This window comes from Rhinolophus hipposideros (assembly GCF_964194185.1).
Source record: "Rhinolophus hipposideros genome assembly, chromosome: 4".
NCBI classification, from domain to species: domain Eukaryota; kingdom Metazoa; phylum Chordata; class Mammalia; order Chiroptera; family Rhinolophidae; genus Rhinolophus; species Rhinolophus hipposideros.
The window spans coordinates 23,199,964-23,219,460 of NC_138050.1; the positions used below are offsets into that span (position 1 = coordinate 23,199,964).

Genomic DNA, 19,497 nt, shown 5'->3' on the forward strand with positions numbered 1-19,497 from the left:
AATCGTTACCCATATCCTATAGTGATATAAGAGCCCCCTTCCCCCAACCATCAGTTTAGACTTAGTATTATGCTGAGTGAAATAAGTCAGACTGAGAAAGACAAATACCATATGATTCACTTATATGTGGTATCTAAAGAACAACATAAAGTAGTAAACAAAACAGAAATAGACTCACAGAAAAACTGATTGTTGCTAGATGGGAGGGGTGAGGATGAGGGAGAAAGTGAAGGGATTAGGAAGTACAAATTGGTAGTCACAAATAGTCAGGGGAATATGAAATACAGTATGGGGAATATAATCAATAATGATGTAAAGATTATGTAGGGGGTCAGATGGGTACTGGACTTACCAGGAGGATCACTTCATAGATTGTGTAGATGCCTGACCACTGCGCTGTAACCCTGAAGCTGAAGTAGAATAATATTGAATGTCAATTATAATCATATATATGTGTATATACGAATATATATGTATATATATATTTGTATATATGCATATATATATATATATGTGTATATATGTATATATTCCCCCCAATGGGATGTAAAGTACAGCATAGGGAATATAGTCAATGGAATTGTAATAGCTATATACGATGTCAGAGGGGTAGTAGATTGAGGGGGGTTATCACTTTGTGAGGGCTGTAAATGTCCATTACGTTGCTTTGTACACCTGAAACTAATAAAGTATTTAATGCTGACCATTCTTTGAGAGCACCCAGTTTTCCCTCTGTCAAGAACTGTAGTAGTCAATTTCATAGTTACCATGACTTGCCCTTAGACCCATCCCAAAACATGAGGTCTAACTCAAATGATTTATTCACAAAGGTGACTGACTCCATGCTAAAAGTCATCATGTTATCTAAATAAAATATGATTTGTTTTTTAAAAAGCAAAGGTTAAAATAAGCAAAACAGAAATAAATATTAAATTTAAAACAGGTTGTAAAATCTTTCAACTGACTATATGTCTTAGTTGCTTTTAATATAAAACAATTTTGTTTCCCTGTAACTCCCCCCAAGATTTTTTCCTTTATATCCATAGATATGTGTACCAAAAACGAGGATAAAGTTCAAATTCTGAAATATATGATGCTGATGAGGTTTATTTCCTAGGGAAATCTGTAATTTTCATGAGTATTAATAGAACTCCACAAATTTAAAAACAAAATTAAGATAGAAGCATAACTTCAAAAAAATGTTCATAATTGTATAAATCAAGAATTCTTCACATTTTTATATTTGTTGATTAAAGTTTGTTTCTTCTTCGTTCTCATTGCATATTTATAGTATTGATATTCAAAATTATTTTCTTTTTAGTTTTCCATCTGTTGGATACAGGTATTATCTAGTTTTAGAAAAAAACTTTAATTAAAATTGTATAGTTTATTTTGTTATAATACCAACTCTATATTAAGAAATTATCATTAACTGTTTTCACATTGTTGTTTTACAGAATGCCAATTCATTTATATAATTTACAGTATAGAAAATTTAACTACAAAGTAATGAGACCAGTCCCTGTTACCTAGGTACAAAAGAACTCAGGATTTTATACTTACATAAAAAATGAACTGTGGCTTTCTACAATATAAAATAACAGCTAATTCAGCTAAGCAAATTAAAATGCTTGCTCTGGTAGTGAAATTAAAGAGTTTTAGATTGTTTGGTTGGTCCATACCACATTTATTATATATACATTTTCTCTAATTGGTATACTGAATTTTCAGTAAGTAGTGATTTAAAGAATGAATAAACTTAGCTGGCATTAAATTTCACTGTATCCAGATATAATTTGACAGTAAGAAAGTCATATTTTTGTCTGTAGTTCATAGAAGTTTGAATAGAATTTTGGCACAACTATTTTATACTATATGTGATAAAAGCAAGTAGTAATTTCTATATTTTCATGGACATTATTGAAAACTACTATTAAATGTTAGAATCAGAAAACATTATGCCATTCATATTATAGCAAGAACAGATGAATTACTCTAATTTGGAACTAGTAAAAACAGTCAAAGTCTTACTTGCCCATGATAACAGAAAATTTGACACACAAATTATCTCAATTCTTGTTCTATACTCACTATATTCTTGATTAAATATATTTTAATGTTTTCAAAAATAATTTATTTATATAAATGACCAGTTAGTGAAGGCTTCACAAAGTTAATGAAGAAGGGTTTTACTCTCACAGTCCACAGGATACCCATAAATTCTCATTTGAAATATTGCCTATTCTAAAGTCATACTGAATGTGTATATATCAGTTTCTTGAATATTAAAGAAGAACATCTCGAACTATCAAAAAATTAATGTTTTCTTAATTATGATTCATGTAACCAAAAACTGTTCATCCAGTAACTATAAAAAAGAATTTTATAAAAAATATTTTTAATGTAAAGCTGTTCTGTCTATACAGTTTTTATATGCCTTATTTTCAAATTATTTATTTCATTGACTAAATCTTTTAAAAATAACTCAGAAAACTACATTTCTGTTTTTGCTTTCCACCTAAAGTTTACGAAATATGCACAATACCCAAAATTCTAAATCTAAACTTAGATATTTTAATATCTAAGTATTCTACTGGTTTTAATGAGCTGGTTAATACAGTTGTCCATTGTTGATGAGAGTTAGCTTTCACAAGTTTGCTTTATAAATCACTTCATAGAACATAGCTAATACTACTTAGTTTCGTTAGAGAATTAGTCTATAATAACAAAATTAGTTATAAATATGTAAGACTCAGTTTAAATTTTAAATAATATTGAGGAATTTCACAATACCTTTTTTTCTTCATGCCCTTTGATTTCTGTAATCTACATTTAGAAGAGTTGCATAATTAAATAGGAAATTAGGACTGTTTATGTAAATAGAAAAGCAAGGAAGGTATACTAAGAGTCTTGCTCCTTTGACATAATTCTAAATGTTATTTTTAGATTTATTCTTCCTCATTGAAGTTTCCCCTTTTGTTATGTGACCAGGAATTTAGCAGCCGATCTTCTCCTGATGATTCCTGATAATGAACTACACTTAGTGAAACTCTGTGCTTTCTACCCAGGGTGTACAGAAGAGATAAATGATCTTCATGAAAAGGTATGCTGATGATATTCAGTATTCTAGTTTGGAATGCACTGCTATGGTGTAACTAATTTTAGGTTTGGGCAAATAGATACATGCAGACAAATAAACATATGGTTCTTTTAGGACTCTTTTGTAAATAGAAGAACAAGCTTACAGGCTATGTTGCAGGGGGCTTACTCTGCAAAGCTGTATTCACCCTAATGAGCTCTGGTACCTGCTGAGACCGCCCTTTGGGTGTGCCACTTGTGGGGCTAATTGGGTGGTGCTCTGCTGTAGTATGAAGCTGGCCTGCAGGAATGTTGGTTTGGGGGCCTTTTGGGAGGGACCCCAGTGCAGGCCAAGGTCAGCCACTCATTGTGACTGGTCTAGGACTACCTGGTAGGAGCTACAATGTGATCTCTTGTTGGTCACTCCATGTGCTGGACCTGGAGGCACATGGGAGAGACTACGCTGTGAACAGAGCAAGGACAGCTGCCAGAAGTGCTGAGCCTGGGGTAGCTGCACAAAAACCCAAGATATCCTGAGGCCTGCTTCAACCTGATGGCTGCCCATAGACTCAGCTGATATGAAAGAGCCGTATGTGGTACATGAGTTGGTTGAGTGGTTGAGGCAGGGGTCTCAGGGAATCACCAGGGTGGGGAAGGTGGTATTCACAAGGTTAATTCAGATTCAGGTTTTTTTATTTCCTCTACTTTTTGAGCATATATCAAAGTGAAGAAACTTTTTTCTATGTAGCCAGGTATAGTGCCAACACATAGTAGTTGCTCGGTATATAAATGGCATTTAGTAAATAAAGATGGGGAAACAGTGTGAAATGTCATATACATGAGAGCTCCTTTAATGTAATTCATTGTAATTTTTTTCTTTTGACAAAGAGTTTGAGTGATCTAAAATATTCAATTTACCTAATTTTTAAACAACGGAAAATATGAAACTATTAAATAAATTCATTAATACATAAATACATTGAATAAACGATCTTAATTACTTAAGGGGATGTAAAAGAAAAATGAAAAGGGAAGAAAGTGACAAATCGCAAAGGAGAAGAGATGATGACCTTACTGTGTATGAATCACATCATCTGGAGTCACAACACAAAACACTTTTTACAGCAGAAGCACAGTCTCAGTGGTTGCCAAAGACTGATGAGAGAGACAAAGCATTAAACTACTTATAAATGTTGCTTAGAAGCAAATCAACAAACTTAACACTTAAATTTTAAGCATCATGAACATGATAGAATTTGTTATAAAAGATAGCTTAATTCTTGCTATGTTCTGAAAGCAGAACTTACCTGAGGGAGGAGTAGACTCAGTTTTATCAGAAAAAAGAAATAATTTGAGGAAATGGGGAATATTGTTTTTCATTTTACAGTAATGAAATTTCATAGGCCCAAAATCTCCACTTTGTGTCATTTCAGAATGTCAATGCTGAAAATTTTTAGAGCTTGTATATTTTTTGCCTTTCTGCCCTAAATGAAGTTGCTTTGTTTCAAAGGCTAAGTGAAATTAATTTACTATGTAGAGAACACGTAAGAGTGTATCTTATATATTTTCTACATTAATGTAATTTTTGACTCTAGTCAGCATATTTGTTCTACAATAACTCATATCAGCATTTTTTGCTAAATTATGTTTATGGGCACTAATTCCAATATCACAACAAGACAATTTACTTCCATCTCTTTTATTAGGTATTTGTGTGTTGGAAAACTACTGACTAAATCCCATTAGGTATTACCCTATCTGTTATTACTATATCTTAAAGACATTTCTGTATAATTCTCTTAATACAAATTATTTCATTCACTACTTGGAACAACTTTAATAAGAAAAACACATAAGTATATTGGATATATTTAGTACTTACACTGTTGCTTTTATCCCTATAAATTTTAGTAATATTGTCATCAAACCAATTATTTTCTAGTGCAAGCTACCCACAGTAGAAGAATGTATGCAGTTAGCTGAGACAGCCCGTGCAGATGGCAACATATTTGAAGCTATAAAGTATTACTTGTTAAGTCAAGAACCTGAGAAAGCGCTTCCTATTGGTATTGACTTCGTCAAAGGTAAGTTTTCAGTTGACAGTATAATTTAAAATCTATTTATTTATTTGATATTATCATTCATATTACTTAAAAGCAAGCACTAGCCATCTTAACTTGAAAAAGGAAAATGATTGCTGGTTGTATGATATCAGTACCTGAGAGACGGTCAGTAGGCAAATACTTGTGATCTAGAAAATAAAGACAAAGATAGGCCTGACCAGAAGAGAATTACATAGGTTAAAAGTTGGATGAACAAGTCTTAATGCTATTATTTAGAGAATCTTTTATTTGGTTTTATTTTGCCAGAATACATCAATAGTTCAAATTGGACTTTGGATACCATTTATCCTGTTCTTGACCTATTGAGTTATATTCGTACTGAAAAATTACTCTTGCATACATGTACTGAGTGAGTACTTTTTTTCTAGAATACGTAACAAACTGTAATGTTTCAAAATGGCTATATTGTTTTTGGTGTTTAGATCAAGAAATAAAATTATTTTGGACAGATAGATGCCCATGTGTTTATTTCTTATAACCTTTAGAAAAAATACAGAGGTAAATTTGAAACAATAATAAATCTTAGTGGTCCTATTTACTAATATATAATGTGTGTATATTTATATATGTGTATGTACACACATAAAATCCTGGTTCAAACAGAGGTAATCCAAAGCTTTTGGGTGGTTTGGGGCCTCAAGTCCTCAAGAAGCTAATGGTCATCCCTATTAAATATCCATTGTATGCAAAGCATACTAAGTTGGGGGAAAGAAGTGCAAGTGCTAGAAAGTAAAAACTAGACACCATCCCTGAAAGCAAGTATCTCTTAAGGACATTGTTATCCATGTAACTAAAGTCCCCAGAGACTGTGTATAACTTGTGATAGAGGCTTTGAGCTATTTTTGTTTTAGTGCCCATGTGGAAAAGATGATGCCACAGCATGCAAAACTTTGGCTAATTTCCCCAGCAGGAAATGTAGTGGACATTCCTACAGTGTACACAATATGCCAGGAATTCCTGCATCTGACCAAATGAGCCCCTGAAGGAGAGGGTTCATGAAGAAACAGCCGAGAATAGAGAAAAACAAGACAGCAGAGTTAAATATTATTTAAAACTTTTACTTTAAATTATAATTTATGTTATAACATAAATGTCTGAATAGGAGTTAATGGATGAATAAAAACATCTTCAAGTTTAGAAAATTTTCTAAACAGTTTGCTATAAATGTCACCCATTCAAATATAGAGATACAAGTACATTAACTAAATATGAGAGCAATGTTCTATTCCTCAAATTATGGAATTAAAAAATAAATATATTCTCTTTTAGAGCTCGAAATGAATTACTCATATTGTGTGGTTACATTGGTGCATTACTAGCTATCAGAAGACAGTACCAAAGCATTGTTCCAGCACTTTATGAGTATACAAGGTAAAAACAAGTTCTCTTCTATTATGAAATTAGAGAAATTCCTTTCACTAAGATGGTGAGTTTCCACGTGTATCATAGAAGGCACCAAATACATACTGCATGCATCCATTTATTCACTCAGCATGTACTTTATAACAAAACAGCAATAAACTATATTAATTAGAAGTGAACTAGGCTGTAAGTCATAGAAATTTTAATGCTAGGTTTAGTTATCTTGTGTCAGGACACTTCCGGTAAGCATTCCAGGGCAGTTACAGCTGCTCGTGGATTCTGTCAGGGACCTGGATTCTTCCCTTCTTTTGACTGCCATTCTTGATTTCTTCCCTCTTGCTCAACTTTCCCATGGTTACCAGGTAACTTCTAACCCTCTGTGTACTGTATCTACATCCTAAGCTTTTGGAGAGAGAGGTAAGGGCAAAAGAACAGACACTACAGAGGTCAAAGCCATCTGAGTCAAGAAGGAAAGTCCTCCTTAGGATGGTATACCTACCTCCCACATCTAGAACTCCCATATCCTGAACTATGGAACTCTACTTTTAAAAAAAGATGAGAAAATGAGTATTTTAGCTTCCTAGTCTCTACAGTAGAAAAAAAGCAAAGTAAAGGGGGATTGTGAGTAGCAGGTAACTATTTTATGTTTTGGCATAACATACTTGCCCAACTCTTCTATTTCCTAACAGCTTGTTGATCTTCACACATTATGCTTAAAATTTGTTATACTCAGAAATAAAATTCACAGTGCCTCCCCTTAAAAAACCAAGTCTACTGGTTTGATAAGTGGCAGGGAAGGTACCTGCTAAAAATGCTAAAAGTCTGTGGGTAAACAATTTTTCTGAGTTCCATTTGCGAGGGTCACAGCATTCGGAGAAACAAAGCTTTCTTTTTTTGATTACATTTATCAGTGTGACAGTGGTTTATAAAATTATGTAGGTTTCAAGGGTAGAATTGTATAATACATCATCTGTATATTGCATTGTGTGTTCACCAAAGTCGAATCTTCTTCTGTCACCTATATGTGAACCCTTCTGCCCTTTTCTACCTCCACTCTCCCCCCTTACCCTCTGGTAACCACTAACCTGTGTCCGTGTCTATGAGTGTTTGTCTGTCCTGTTCGTTTGTTGAGTTCAGTTTTATACCCCACATCTGATTGAAATCACATGATTCTCAGCTTTTTGTCTGACTTACTTCACTTAGCATGATAATCTCAAGATCCATCCATTTTGTCATAAATGACAATATTTCATGTTCTGTTATGGCGGAGTAGTATTCCATTGTGTATATGTACCCCATTTTCTTTATCCAATCATCTATCGAAGGACACTTTGGTTGTTTCCATGTCTTAGCTACCATGAATAAGACTGCAATGAACATAGGGGTACATAGATCTTTTCAGGTAAATGTTTTCAGATTTTTTGGGGTAGATAGACAGAAGAGGGATTGCTGGGTCATATGGTAATTCTATCCTAATATTTTGAGGAACCTCCATACTGTTTTCCATAGGGGCTATACCAATATATATTCCCACCAGCAGTATATGACGGTTCCTTTATCTGCACAACTTCTTCAACACTTGTTATTACTTACATAGTTTTTTAGTTTCAGATTTACAAAACAATGTAATTGTTAGACATTTATACCCCTCACAAAGTGATAACCCCCCTCCCCAATCTACTGCCCCTGACATCGTGTAGAGCTGTTACAATTCCATTGATTCTATTCCCACGCTGTACTCCACTTCCTGTGACCATATATATATTAAATTATGATTGACATTCATTGGTATTCAGCTTCAGCCTCAGGTGCACAGAGCAGTGTTTAGGCATCTACACTGTCCCTGAAGTGGTCTCCCTAATAGGACAAATGCCAATCTGACACCCTACAAAATCTTTACAACATTATTGATTATATTTCCCAAACTTTCATATCCCCGTGGCAATCTTGTGGTTATTGATTGTGCTTTCTAATCCCCTCACCTTCTCCCTCATCCCCACCCCCCTCCCATCTAGCAACCCTCAGTTTTTTCTCTATATCTCTGAGACTGTTTCTGATTAGTTTGTTCATTTATTCTATTCTTTAGATTCCACATATAAGTGAGATCATATGGTATTTGTCTTTCTCCGTCTGACATTTCACTTAGCATAATATTTTCTAGGTCCATCCATATCGTTACAAATGGTAAGATTTCATTCTTCTTTATAGCCAAGTAATACTCCATTGTATAAATGTACCACAACTCCTTAAACCAGTCATCTACCAATGGGCATTTGAATAGTTTCCACATCTTGGCTATTGTGAATAGCACTGCGAGGATGTGGAGAAACGGGAACCCTTGTGCACTGTTGGTGGGATTGCAGATTGACACAGCCACTGGGGAAATCATTATGGAGGTACCTCAAAAAATTGGAAATGAAACTACTTTATGACCCAGTAATTCCACTCTTAGGTATCTATCCAGAGAAATCCAAGATGTTAATTCAAAAAAATTTATGCACCCCTATATTTATTACTTGTCTTTTTGATAATAGCCATTCTAACAGGTGTGAGTTGGTATCTCATTGTGGTGTTGATTTGCATTTCCCTAATAGCTAGGGAAGTTGAGCATCTTTTCATGTATCTATTGGCTCTTTGTATGTCTTCTTGGGAGAAGTATCTGTTCAGTTCCTCTGCTGATGCTTAAATTGGACTGTTTTTTTTTATTGTTGTTATTTGAGTTCTTTATATATTTTGGGTATTCCATATCAGAGATGTTGTTTGCAAATATCGTCTGTCATTAGGTTAGTTGCCTCTGTTTTGTTGATAGTTTCTTTTACTGTGCAGAATATTTTTAGTTTAGACATACAATTCCTTTTGCAATTGCAACAAAAATAATAAAATACCTGGGAATAAACTTAACAAAGGATGTGAAAGATCTATACACTGAAAACTACAAGACGTTATTAAAAGAAATTAAAGAAGATGCAAAGAAATGGAAAGATACCTGTGTTCATGGATTGAAAGAATCAACATAGTTAAAATGGCCATCTCACCTAAAGCAATATACAGATTTAATGCTATCCCCAACAAAAATCCCAATGGCATTTTTTTAAAGAAATAGAATAAATGGGGGGTGGGTGATGAGGGTAAAGGGGATCAAATATATGGTGATGGAAGGAGAACTGACTCTGGGTGGTGAACACACAATGGGATTTATAGACGATGTAATACAGAATTGTACACCTGAAATCTATGTAAATTTACTAACAATTGTCACCCCAATAAATTTAATTAAAAAAAAAAGAAATAGAATAAAAACTCATCAGATTTGTATGGAAACACAAAAGACCCCAAATAGCCAAAGCAATTCTGAGAAAAAAGAACAAAGCCAGAGATGTCATACTCCCTGCCTTCAAATTATCAAAACAGCGTGGTATTGGCAGAAAAACAGATACACAGAACAGAATTGAGAATCCAGAAATAAACCAACATACATAAGGGAAAATAATTTTCTACTAAGGAGCCAAAAACACACAATGGAGGGAAAAAAGCCTCTTCAATAAATGATGCTTGGAAAAGTGGAAACCATGTGCAAAAGAATGAAACTAGACTGCTGTTTTTCGCCATATGCAAAAATTAACTCAAAATGGATCAAAGATCTGAAACAATAAAATGCATAGAAGAAAACATAGGTACCAAACTTATGCACCTGGTCTTAGAGAGGATTTTATGACTTTTAGTTCAAAGGCAAGGGAAGTAAAAGCAAAAATAAATGAATAGGACTGTATCAAAGCTTTCTTTTTCCTGACTTATCTCTTTGTCTAGGGGAAGGTCTTGTGTAGGTGTAGGTCTGCTCCTTAGAGCAGACTGAGGAATAGCCAGAATGAATACTATCAGGGTACTCAAGGAAAAAATCTGTTTGTAAGCAGGGAGCACAACCACAATTCAAAAGCCACTTTTAACTGTTAAAGTATATTATAGGAACAAAAGGATGTAGCAAATGGAATTAAAATATTATTTATTGAAATATGTTCAGCTATTTATGACTTCAGTAATAATGAAAGTAAAGAAAGAGAACATGGCCACCTGCAGTAATATCAAGAATAAAAGGAAGGCTTTTTATTTGTAAGAGAGAGAAATTGAGAGAATGTCTTGTTAAGGGAAACAAGTTTAGAAAGAGAAACTTAAGAACTCTCTAATTTTAAAGAATTTCTCTTACTTCTTTGACAGTTGTATCTTTGTCATCTTGCCTTGCTGTTTATATTGATTTCCCCAACCCACCACCATCCTATTCCCCAAAGTGTTGTTCTCTGCCATTCTCTCTCGTACTCTCTTCTTCCTTTTTCCTGCTCCCCCAGTTCACTCTCTTCCTACATATCCACTCCTCTTCTCTCCTCTCTCCTGTCTATACACTGTGCTCAGAAACCTCACCATTTCCATGGCTTCACCTGTCCCCTCTAGGGAGATAACTCACTTTAGATTCAGGCATAGCCTACTCTCCAGGCTCCTATGTGTATACCCAGCAGCTCACCAAACTCCAGCCTTAAACTCAGTATGTTCAAAACTAAAATCATCTTTCTTCTCGAGCCTAGTCTTTCTGTCGTGTCCTCTCTTTCTTTGGATGGTGCCATTGTATTCCTGTCATTCAGAATTAAACGATCAGGGTCATGATTAAGTATTTTCCTTCACTGTCAACATCGAATGATTTAGTAAATTCCCACATCCACACTTTTCTCATTTTTGGTACTATCACAGTTATTTGTCTTCATTACTCTCACCTCTGTTAGCTCTTCAACTACTCACCCTATCTCTGTCTGTCTCCTACTGCCAACCCATACTAGGTACTCCTATTGCCAGTCTTCCTGAAGCACTACGCTTCCTTAGTATTACACTTTCCAAGACTCCCCTCTATCTACAGGTAATGTTCTAGGTCCCTCGTACCTATTACATCAAAGATCCGCAAAAATTGGGTTGTCACCCACTGTATCCTCCTGTATGTTCTCTACTCCAGCCAAACTGACGTACTTGTAACCCTGTATACATGTAATGTCTCCCTGATATTTTTCCAGTGTTTCCTCCACCTATTTACCTTGGTTTTCCTCCTCACTCTTTAACAACACTTTACATATAGTAACTAGATCATCAAAACTACTGGGCGGATAAAGTACTACGTCAAGTGCAAAATTGTAGACAGGGAAGCTGTCATTTTTAAGGAATTCATTTTGGAGCTAGCCACGTTGTCAATAATTTTAGGTTAAAAACATGATAAGCTACTAACTGATTTGAGATAGTATTCCTGAAATGTTAGATGTGTGTGGGGGTGGGTCAATATTTATACCCTGTTTTTCTCACCAATTCTTATCATGTCCCAGCAACATGATGACAACTAGCAGGAGTAACCACAAAATGCAAATTACAGAAAGGTTTATTTTTGCGCTTTCTTCATCTCTAAGGTCTTATGTTCTTTTTCTTTTTATCTCCAAAACAGCTTTTACTTTTAAATTTCAATTAACTCATTCCTTGAAAAGCATAATGAGTTTGTAACTTACTGCAGAAGTAAGGACTAGCAATTCCTCATCTAAACACTCATAATTAATGATAATTAAGTTTTTTATACACAGATGTGACAGATCACTGTCATAGCTGCTTTTTTATTTTTACCTCTCGGTCTTTAAAGAATTGAAAACAGCATTTCCATTCCTTTCTGCTTGTTGACATTGTTCTCTTACTATTCTCCCACTTGTTTTCTTACTCCTAATGTTCATTTTTAATACAGACACGCACTGTACCCCACAGTAGCCATATGTGGTATTATTCAGCAGTGCTTGGCTTCTCTAACCATTCTTCATGCATTATACAGTTCATTTATTCATCCATTTACTCAGACTGTCATCCAGCCAACATTTATTGAACATCTTTGACTTCCCAGGGAGTTAAAGGCTAAATATACAAGCATGTGCGTGTACACACACACACACACACACACACTCACTCACATCCACGTGAATATATATACATTCATGTATACACATATATTTTTGAACAATAATTGTTGAATCTAAAATTGCAGTTTTTTGAAGTTAATTTGCTTTTTTGATATCTTTGTCCTAGATGTCAGTAGTTAATTTTTTTTTCACATGTTTCAGTCAGCTATTAAAACGTCGAGAAGTGTCAGTGCCTTTAAAAATTGAACACCTTTCTGAGGAATTGGATGCCTGGAGAGTGTGCGCACAGTCCATCAATCTGTGAGTGAATATGACATAAAAATTGGAATACAGCAGGTATTACTTAATGTCATAGACAAACTTGTTGAAAATGTGGATTATCATTATTAATCTTAGCAAAGTAATGAATCTTGCCTTGTTAAGCATATCTTCAGTAATAGTTTACAATGCTGAACTTCTCTGCCTTTTAAAGTCCTTTGTTTTACTGTAAATTAAGTCTAAAGTTGATCTGATGTCATCTAGAAAGGGACTAAATAATCATCATGGACTGTTTCTAATCTAAACCTTCATAATTCTATGACTCTACAAAAATGAAAATGTAATGTCTATTGAAAATATAGATCATCAGAAGAATCTCCATATACACCTCCTTCTGAGTCACAAAGAATGGTTTATACATCTTTGCTAAAGAAACTAAAAGAAGAACCACTTAGAGGAACTATTGGACCAGATTATGTGACTGGATCAAATCTTCCCAGTCATTCCGATAGTCACATCTCTTGTCTTACGGGATTAAAAATCCAGGTACAGCCTAATGGCAGGCATAAATTGTGCATTTCCATCATTTTTGTTTTATTATTTTTTGAAATGTTATCTTAAAAGAAGCATAATCTGAATAAAATTAGGTACCTCTAAAGAGGCCTGAAGCCCAGTGAGAAGATATTCCCCTGATGCTTCCACAGTTAGTGTAAATGGACTCTCCTTAAAACAAATTTAGATATTCGTTGTGCTATTATCATAAAAGCAATTCATGTAATAGGTATACTAAAAAACAAATGATATGTATACTTAGTAGCAAATATTTTAAAATACATGTATACTCTTAAGGAAATTAAATAAGGAAGACAAAGCAACAGTCAACACAGTTACAAATTCTTATATCTTTATAGATTGAATTTAATTTTATAGTGTCCATTTGTAGTTTATACACACAAAGAAAGCAATTAAAAATTGATGGGTGTATAGTCTATATTGGTATGTTATGCATGTTTTTGCATTGACTTACTGAGCTTTTCAGCGATTAAAAATTGTTAGAATAAATCGTGAGGGATGGCTAATTTCCAAAGAATGGTCCTTAATAGTATAATCAACATAATGATGGTGAATGAGGTCAGGGCCTGCCAGTGCACCCCAGAACGGCCATTATCTCCAGAAAAGAGAGAGGCCTTCGTCATCTCAGAGCTGGGACCATTTGTGGGTGTCCCCATGAAGTAAAGTTGAATCCCCATGAAATGCTAATTGAGACTCCAGATTGAACATAAAGAACTCCACTTACTAGTAATAGTCACACTTTACTAAGGCGATTCTTAGATTTCTGATGTATTGTGGCTGATTACATTCCTAATATTGACATGCCAGGACAATGGAGAAAGGTATTTTTTGGGATATCTGCTCAAAATAAATGAAATAGCTTGCTACTAATGTAAATCCTAACTAATGTAAACTTAGTTATCATGGTCAAAAACCTGGTAACTTGAGAACATAAGAAAATAAGTTTTGTGTGTGTGTGTGTGTTTTTAAGTTATGTTTTTCCTTGTAAGAGTTGGGAAATATAGCTTGAAAGGGTTTTTTTGCATTTAGTTCTTCAGAACTACTCTTGACATACAAAATAACTGATGTAACTAATTATAAATGTGCTGGTAAATCACATGATTGGCGCGATTTTAAATTGCGTAGATATATATATAGCTTTGTATTTTTTATCTTTCGGAAATGTTCAGAGTTTCTGGCTTAAATAATTTTCCCAGGAATATGATTAAAATAGTGAAGTATATTTAGTAAGGCATATATGCCTTTATAAAATGTTAACTTTGTAGTAATTAATAACTTAACAATACCTATTGTCATTGATAGCCCTACTATATTTAAAGAATTCAGCTTATAAAACAAAATTCTATTTTGAAAGTCATCAGGGTATAACACTAAGATATTTTAAAGTATTTCTATATTGGTGGCAGTTCAAAAAATCTAATTTTTCTCTTATTTTAAGGTTTCCTATCAGCATTACCTAACTGTCGCCAGTGATTTTTTATTAGAGTGACTGTTTCTGGAAGTTTAAAAACATGTGAATTTATAACCTCATCTTGTCTTTCCTCAACTCTCACTATATGCAGGGTCCTGTATATTTCCTTGAAGATGGAAAATCTGCTATCTCATTGAATGATGCTTTGATGTGGGCAAAGGTGAATCCGTTCTCACCTTTAGGGACTGGAATACGACTTAATCCATTTTGATAGAAGGTCTAACTCCATGCTTAGTTGTTTCTTTTTTTTAAAAATAACTTTTATGGGTTAGAATTAATTTAACCTTTATTGTCCAAGAGCCAAAGGTTGGGAGGAGAAGGGGAAATGGAGAATAACAATTGATTTTATTCATTTAACTTCAAAAAATAAAATATTTATATGCTTTTGAGGAAAAATACGTATCTCCTTTATAAAATATAATAGCCATATTTGGGAGGAAGGTAATGTTTAAATTATAAAGGACTGAATAATCTAAAATGGCATATAAAAGTTTCACACACCATAAAAGTTACCCAAATATTATATTGTTGAAACACTGAAACATATAAAATAGTGCAACACCTAGAATAGTACTTGTTGCCCTATAGTAAGTACTTAATGAATATTTCGATGGCTGAGTATCTCAAAATATCAAAATGGAAGGTGTGTAGTGCGACTGATCATCAAGTTAGCAAACATCCGTATTGTCCTCTATTTAATGTTAGTAAACCACTAGTGTTAGCTCATATTTAATAAAAGTTTTCAATTACAAGTTTAATATATGTCAATAAATGGATTCACAGTCAAAACACTTTTGTTTTATTTTTTTAAAAAGGAAAACATTACCAAGGTTTCTATCTGAAATTCAAATGTCTGATTATAAAGGAATAGGTTAAATAAGCATGAAAAAAATAGGGGATAAAAAACAAAATGCAGTCAAATCTGTATGAGAATTTGCATTTGATGGTAATTAATTATTTTAAAAGATATTTGCTTTGTATAGGTATTAGTTTTGAATAATGCATTTAATATTTTCATAATCTCTAATCATTTTATATTAGCTCTAACCCATAATTTATTTGATGAAAATTGGTTTGAAATAAATTTATTTGTAAATAGGATGTTAGTTGAAATTTTGGATATATTATATAAGTTCAGGTTTTTAAAATATTAAAAGAATAAAGCTATTTAAAGAAAGCATGAGGTATAACTGCAAGTATTTCAATTGTTCTAGAATTCTAACTTTGAAATTTATGAAATGAGTGCATACTAGGAAGAACAGTACTTTGATACTCAAGTTGTTTATAATATAGATGTTTTATAATATAGATGATTTTGTCTAACTAAAGAGTTAGCTCATATAACCAGAATAATTGTGGGTTTTGTTATCTTTAAACGTGTTGCATTTAAAATATTTTTAAATTTTTCTTAAACAAGCTTCTGAAAACAGAAAACAATATTATGTACCTATCTATTACATTAACCACTTCTAATTCCTCAAAAAGACATTAGAGGCTTAAATTCCATTTTATAAAAAAAAAAAAATTAACATTATAGAAAAGAATATATGCAACTCAGAGATCAATGGGTAATATAAAGTGTATCTGAGAAGTATTTTTTAAACCTTAGCGATATGTGTAACTCTTTTTTTATATGAGGATTATTAATTAGCATATATATACTAAAATTTCCTCACTTAAAAATGGCAGTCTCCTATTATCATTCTCTTTATTTTGTTTTAAACAGATTAAGAAGTCTATCTTTTGTGCTTTAAATACTTCAAAAGATATTATTGAGTTTAAATTATATGTATATAAATGTTACTTCTGTATTTTTAATGAATGCAGGAAGATATTTTTTATGTATAAAGTACTGAGAAAAATCATATAACTCTTTAGCATTTGAAGACAATAGAGTAACCCAATTTCTGTCTGAAATCTAAATTGGCTTGATTTAGGTGCAGTTCTGTTATTCTTTGTCATCTATAATGTTCTATACCTTAATACTAATTTTAACTATTAATTCTTTATAGAATTATAATTGTTGTTTGACTATGTCAATCTGTATATACTGTGCCTTAATATGAAAAACAAAGCAGTTTTTTAAATTTATAAAAGTATTTTTCATTGTTAGATTTCATATGCATAAAATCCAAACAAATAATATGAACTTATCTTACTTGTGTTTGAAGATGTCCATGTTACCAATAATATGGACAAATTACTTTGCAAGTTTAAATCTGCATTATGAAAGACATTTTATTAGATTTTAAAATCATTGGGAAAATATTTTGCTATAAAAATTATGACATAGTTAACAAAATTTCAGTAGCAAACTGAGTTACATTTGTGAAAATCTGTAATTTTTATGTCAATTGAAATTGATGAACTATATATACATATATATATATATATAGTGTGTGTGTGTATATATATATATATATATATACACATACATATATATGTATGTATGTATTTCCACAAAATCATCTAGATGTGTTCAGGAACATGGTTGCATTAGAGCAATGACTGTATTTTGTTGTCCTTATAACAGGAAAATTAGTACTTTTTTGGTATTAAGTTAAAATTCTGAATATAGTAAAAGTTTCACAAATTACTTGTAAAATTTGGGATTTCATATTAGTGTGCCAGTAATACAGAAGATATCTTTATTATCAACTCTTGGTCTTATTGTACCATCTCTTTGAAACTCTTGTATCTAAATAATTGAAAAAAAGTACATCCATGCTTAATTTAAATACCTTATGACTGCTATAATATGGCATGTGGTTATCTAGATTTTCATGTACTTCATTTATTCAAATGTCTATGTATTTCAGGTCCCCTACATTTTAATAAATGCTGCAGTTTAAAGCCAGATATGATGTAGTTAACTGCTAAGATGAGTGTCAGTCTTGTCCCTAAAAACATCATTGAGGGAACACTATTTTCCCCACAAATGCTGGCTCAGAGTCAGCAGAGGTGTGAAGGGCTGAGCTGTCCACCTGGATTATTACCCTACTTGGAAACCTAGAAAAGTCACTTTATCGGACTGTTCAGGAGGAAGATTCTCCATGTGTAAGAAACACTGCCTACAATAAGCCCTCAAATTATCTGAAAGAGCAGTAGGGCTTCCTAACGAATAAGAACAGCACATCACAGAGGTTTCCATCACCACGATAAGCATCCTGCCAGTTGATTGAAAAGGTTCTGTTCCTACAGGGGCTGCTGCAGCTCCTAGAAAAGTTCATTGCTTTCTTCTGTCAAAAATCCTTTGTGCCATTACATTTCCACTGTCTCTATTCCTAATGCTGTACTCCGCTTCTTGATACATACATACATATATATATATATATATATATATATATATATATATATATATATATATATATATATGTTAAAAAAATCCTTTGTGAAGTAAATGGACTTCCTGTGATTTGCGTAGTGTTGGCTTCTGTTGACACAACTTATCCTCCAGAAGTTCTTGAAGTTACCTACTTTGGCCATACCTGCTACCTTCATTTGTTCACTATGGAATGAAGCTTACAGGCCATTTCATATTTTTCACAAATCTCCATAAGTCTCACAGGAGTCTTGGGAACTTACCATAAGCCGTGAGAGATAAGCTTTTTCAGGAGATTGAACGGAGTCAAGAGGATAAAGAAACATATTATTTGACTGTTTACCTAAATCTATTCCTTTTCTCAGGATCTTTCCTCAGATGAGCTTCAGAAGACTTGTTTCTAAAGCCCTTTCCTAAGGAACTATATTTTATGGGTTAAACAATTATTGCCATAATTTTAGACTTGTCCCATTAGAATGCAAGGCAGCAGGTAAATAACCCGTAGCTGGTTAGGATATGCATTGGAACTAAGATATGCAGCCTTTACCTCAGATAAAACCAGATTCTAAGTACATTTCTAAGAAGTCATCTATTTCACTGGGGGTCTCTTTAATTTCTTTTACTAAATATGATGTGCTGAAAAATTAAACAAGGAAGTCTGTGGAGGTAGAAATTCTAATAAAACTGCCTAAGCCTTCAAAAATGCAGAAAAAACGATAAAGTTTAGCTGGAAATTGACAAACATGTCATGGATTCACCATTAGTAATACTCGTCTTGGAAGTCAAAGAAGACTGTTAATGAGACAGCGAAAAAAACTGAATAATTCCAGTGGAAAAATTTTCCAGCTATGAATATAAAGTTACCAAAAATATATGAAAGATAACCAGTCACAACATCAATGTGCTTTTGTTTCCCTTTAATAAAAATATGGGCATGACAGCAACCCGTAGGGTTAAATTGAATTAAATGCATTGATAAACACCAGAACCAATTTCCAAGGAAAGCTTGATTTTCTTTCTCCACAACTCGGTATCAACAGGAAGGATACCTATTTTTTTACATGATTTAAATAAGGCTATTTATGGAGGTGGGCAAGATTTTCTATGGGCCAGTGTATAATAATAATCATTCAGAATAAAATTTGTATTAATGAATGTGATGTGTAAATACATACTAGTATCAAGAAAACTAGTAGCTTTTTTCATTTCTAATGAGTAAAACATTACAAAGTAGAATCACCATTCCTACAAAATTTATGAGAAAGAACTCTTGTCATGGTGAATTATGTTTAACTGTACCTTTAAAATTATTTTTACTCATTCTGTACTAATTAATTTGATTTTGTATTTTCAACAGTACCTGGCACAGATGTTTTTAAATAA

At 33.0% G+C, this 19,497-nt stretch overlaps 1 protein-coding gene across 6 annotated transcripts in view; it reads left to right on the top strand.

The window, feature by feature from the left end:
• Nucleotides 1-16,304, top strand: part of WDR17 (WD repeat domain 17) — a 92,605-nt gene extending 76,301 nt beyond the window's left edge. For 3 of the 6 annotated variants that reach the window (XM_081047058.1, XM_081047053.1, XM_081047055.1), the window contains 8 exons: nucleotides 1,322-1,342; nucleotides 2,992-3,103; nucleotides 5,021-5,162; nucleotides 5,448-5,550; nucleotides 6,471-6,572; nucleotides 12,692-12,790; nucleotides 13,111-13,294; nucleotides 14,884-16,304. In XM_081047058.1, coding sequence (XP_080903184.1) covers nucleotides 1,322-1,342; nucleotides 2,992-3,103; nucleotides 5,021-5,162; nucleotides 5,448-5,550; nucleotides 6,471-6,572; nucleotides 12,692-12,790; nucleotides 13,111-13,294; nucleotides 14,884-15,003 — 883 coding nt within the window. In that variant the 3' untranslated portion in view covers nucleotides 15,004-16,304. The remainder of the gene's footprint in view (nucleotides 1-1,321; nucleotides 1,343-2,991; nucleotides 3,104-5,020; nucleotides 5,163-5,447; nucleotides 5,551-6,470; nucleotides 6,573-12,691; nucleotides 12,791-13,110; nucleotides 13,295-14,883) is intronic. The other 3 variants (XM_081047056.1, XM_081047054.1, XM_081047057.1) reach the window with 3 other exon arrangements.
• Nucleotides 16,305-19,497: the final 3,193 nt, after the last annotated feature.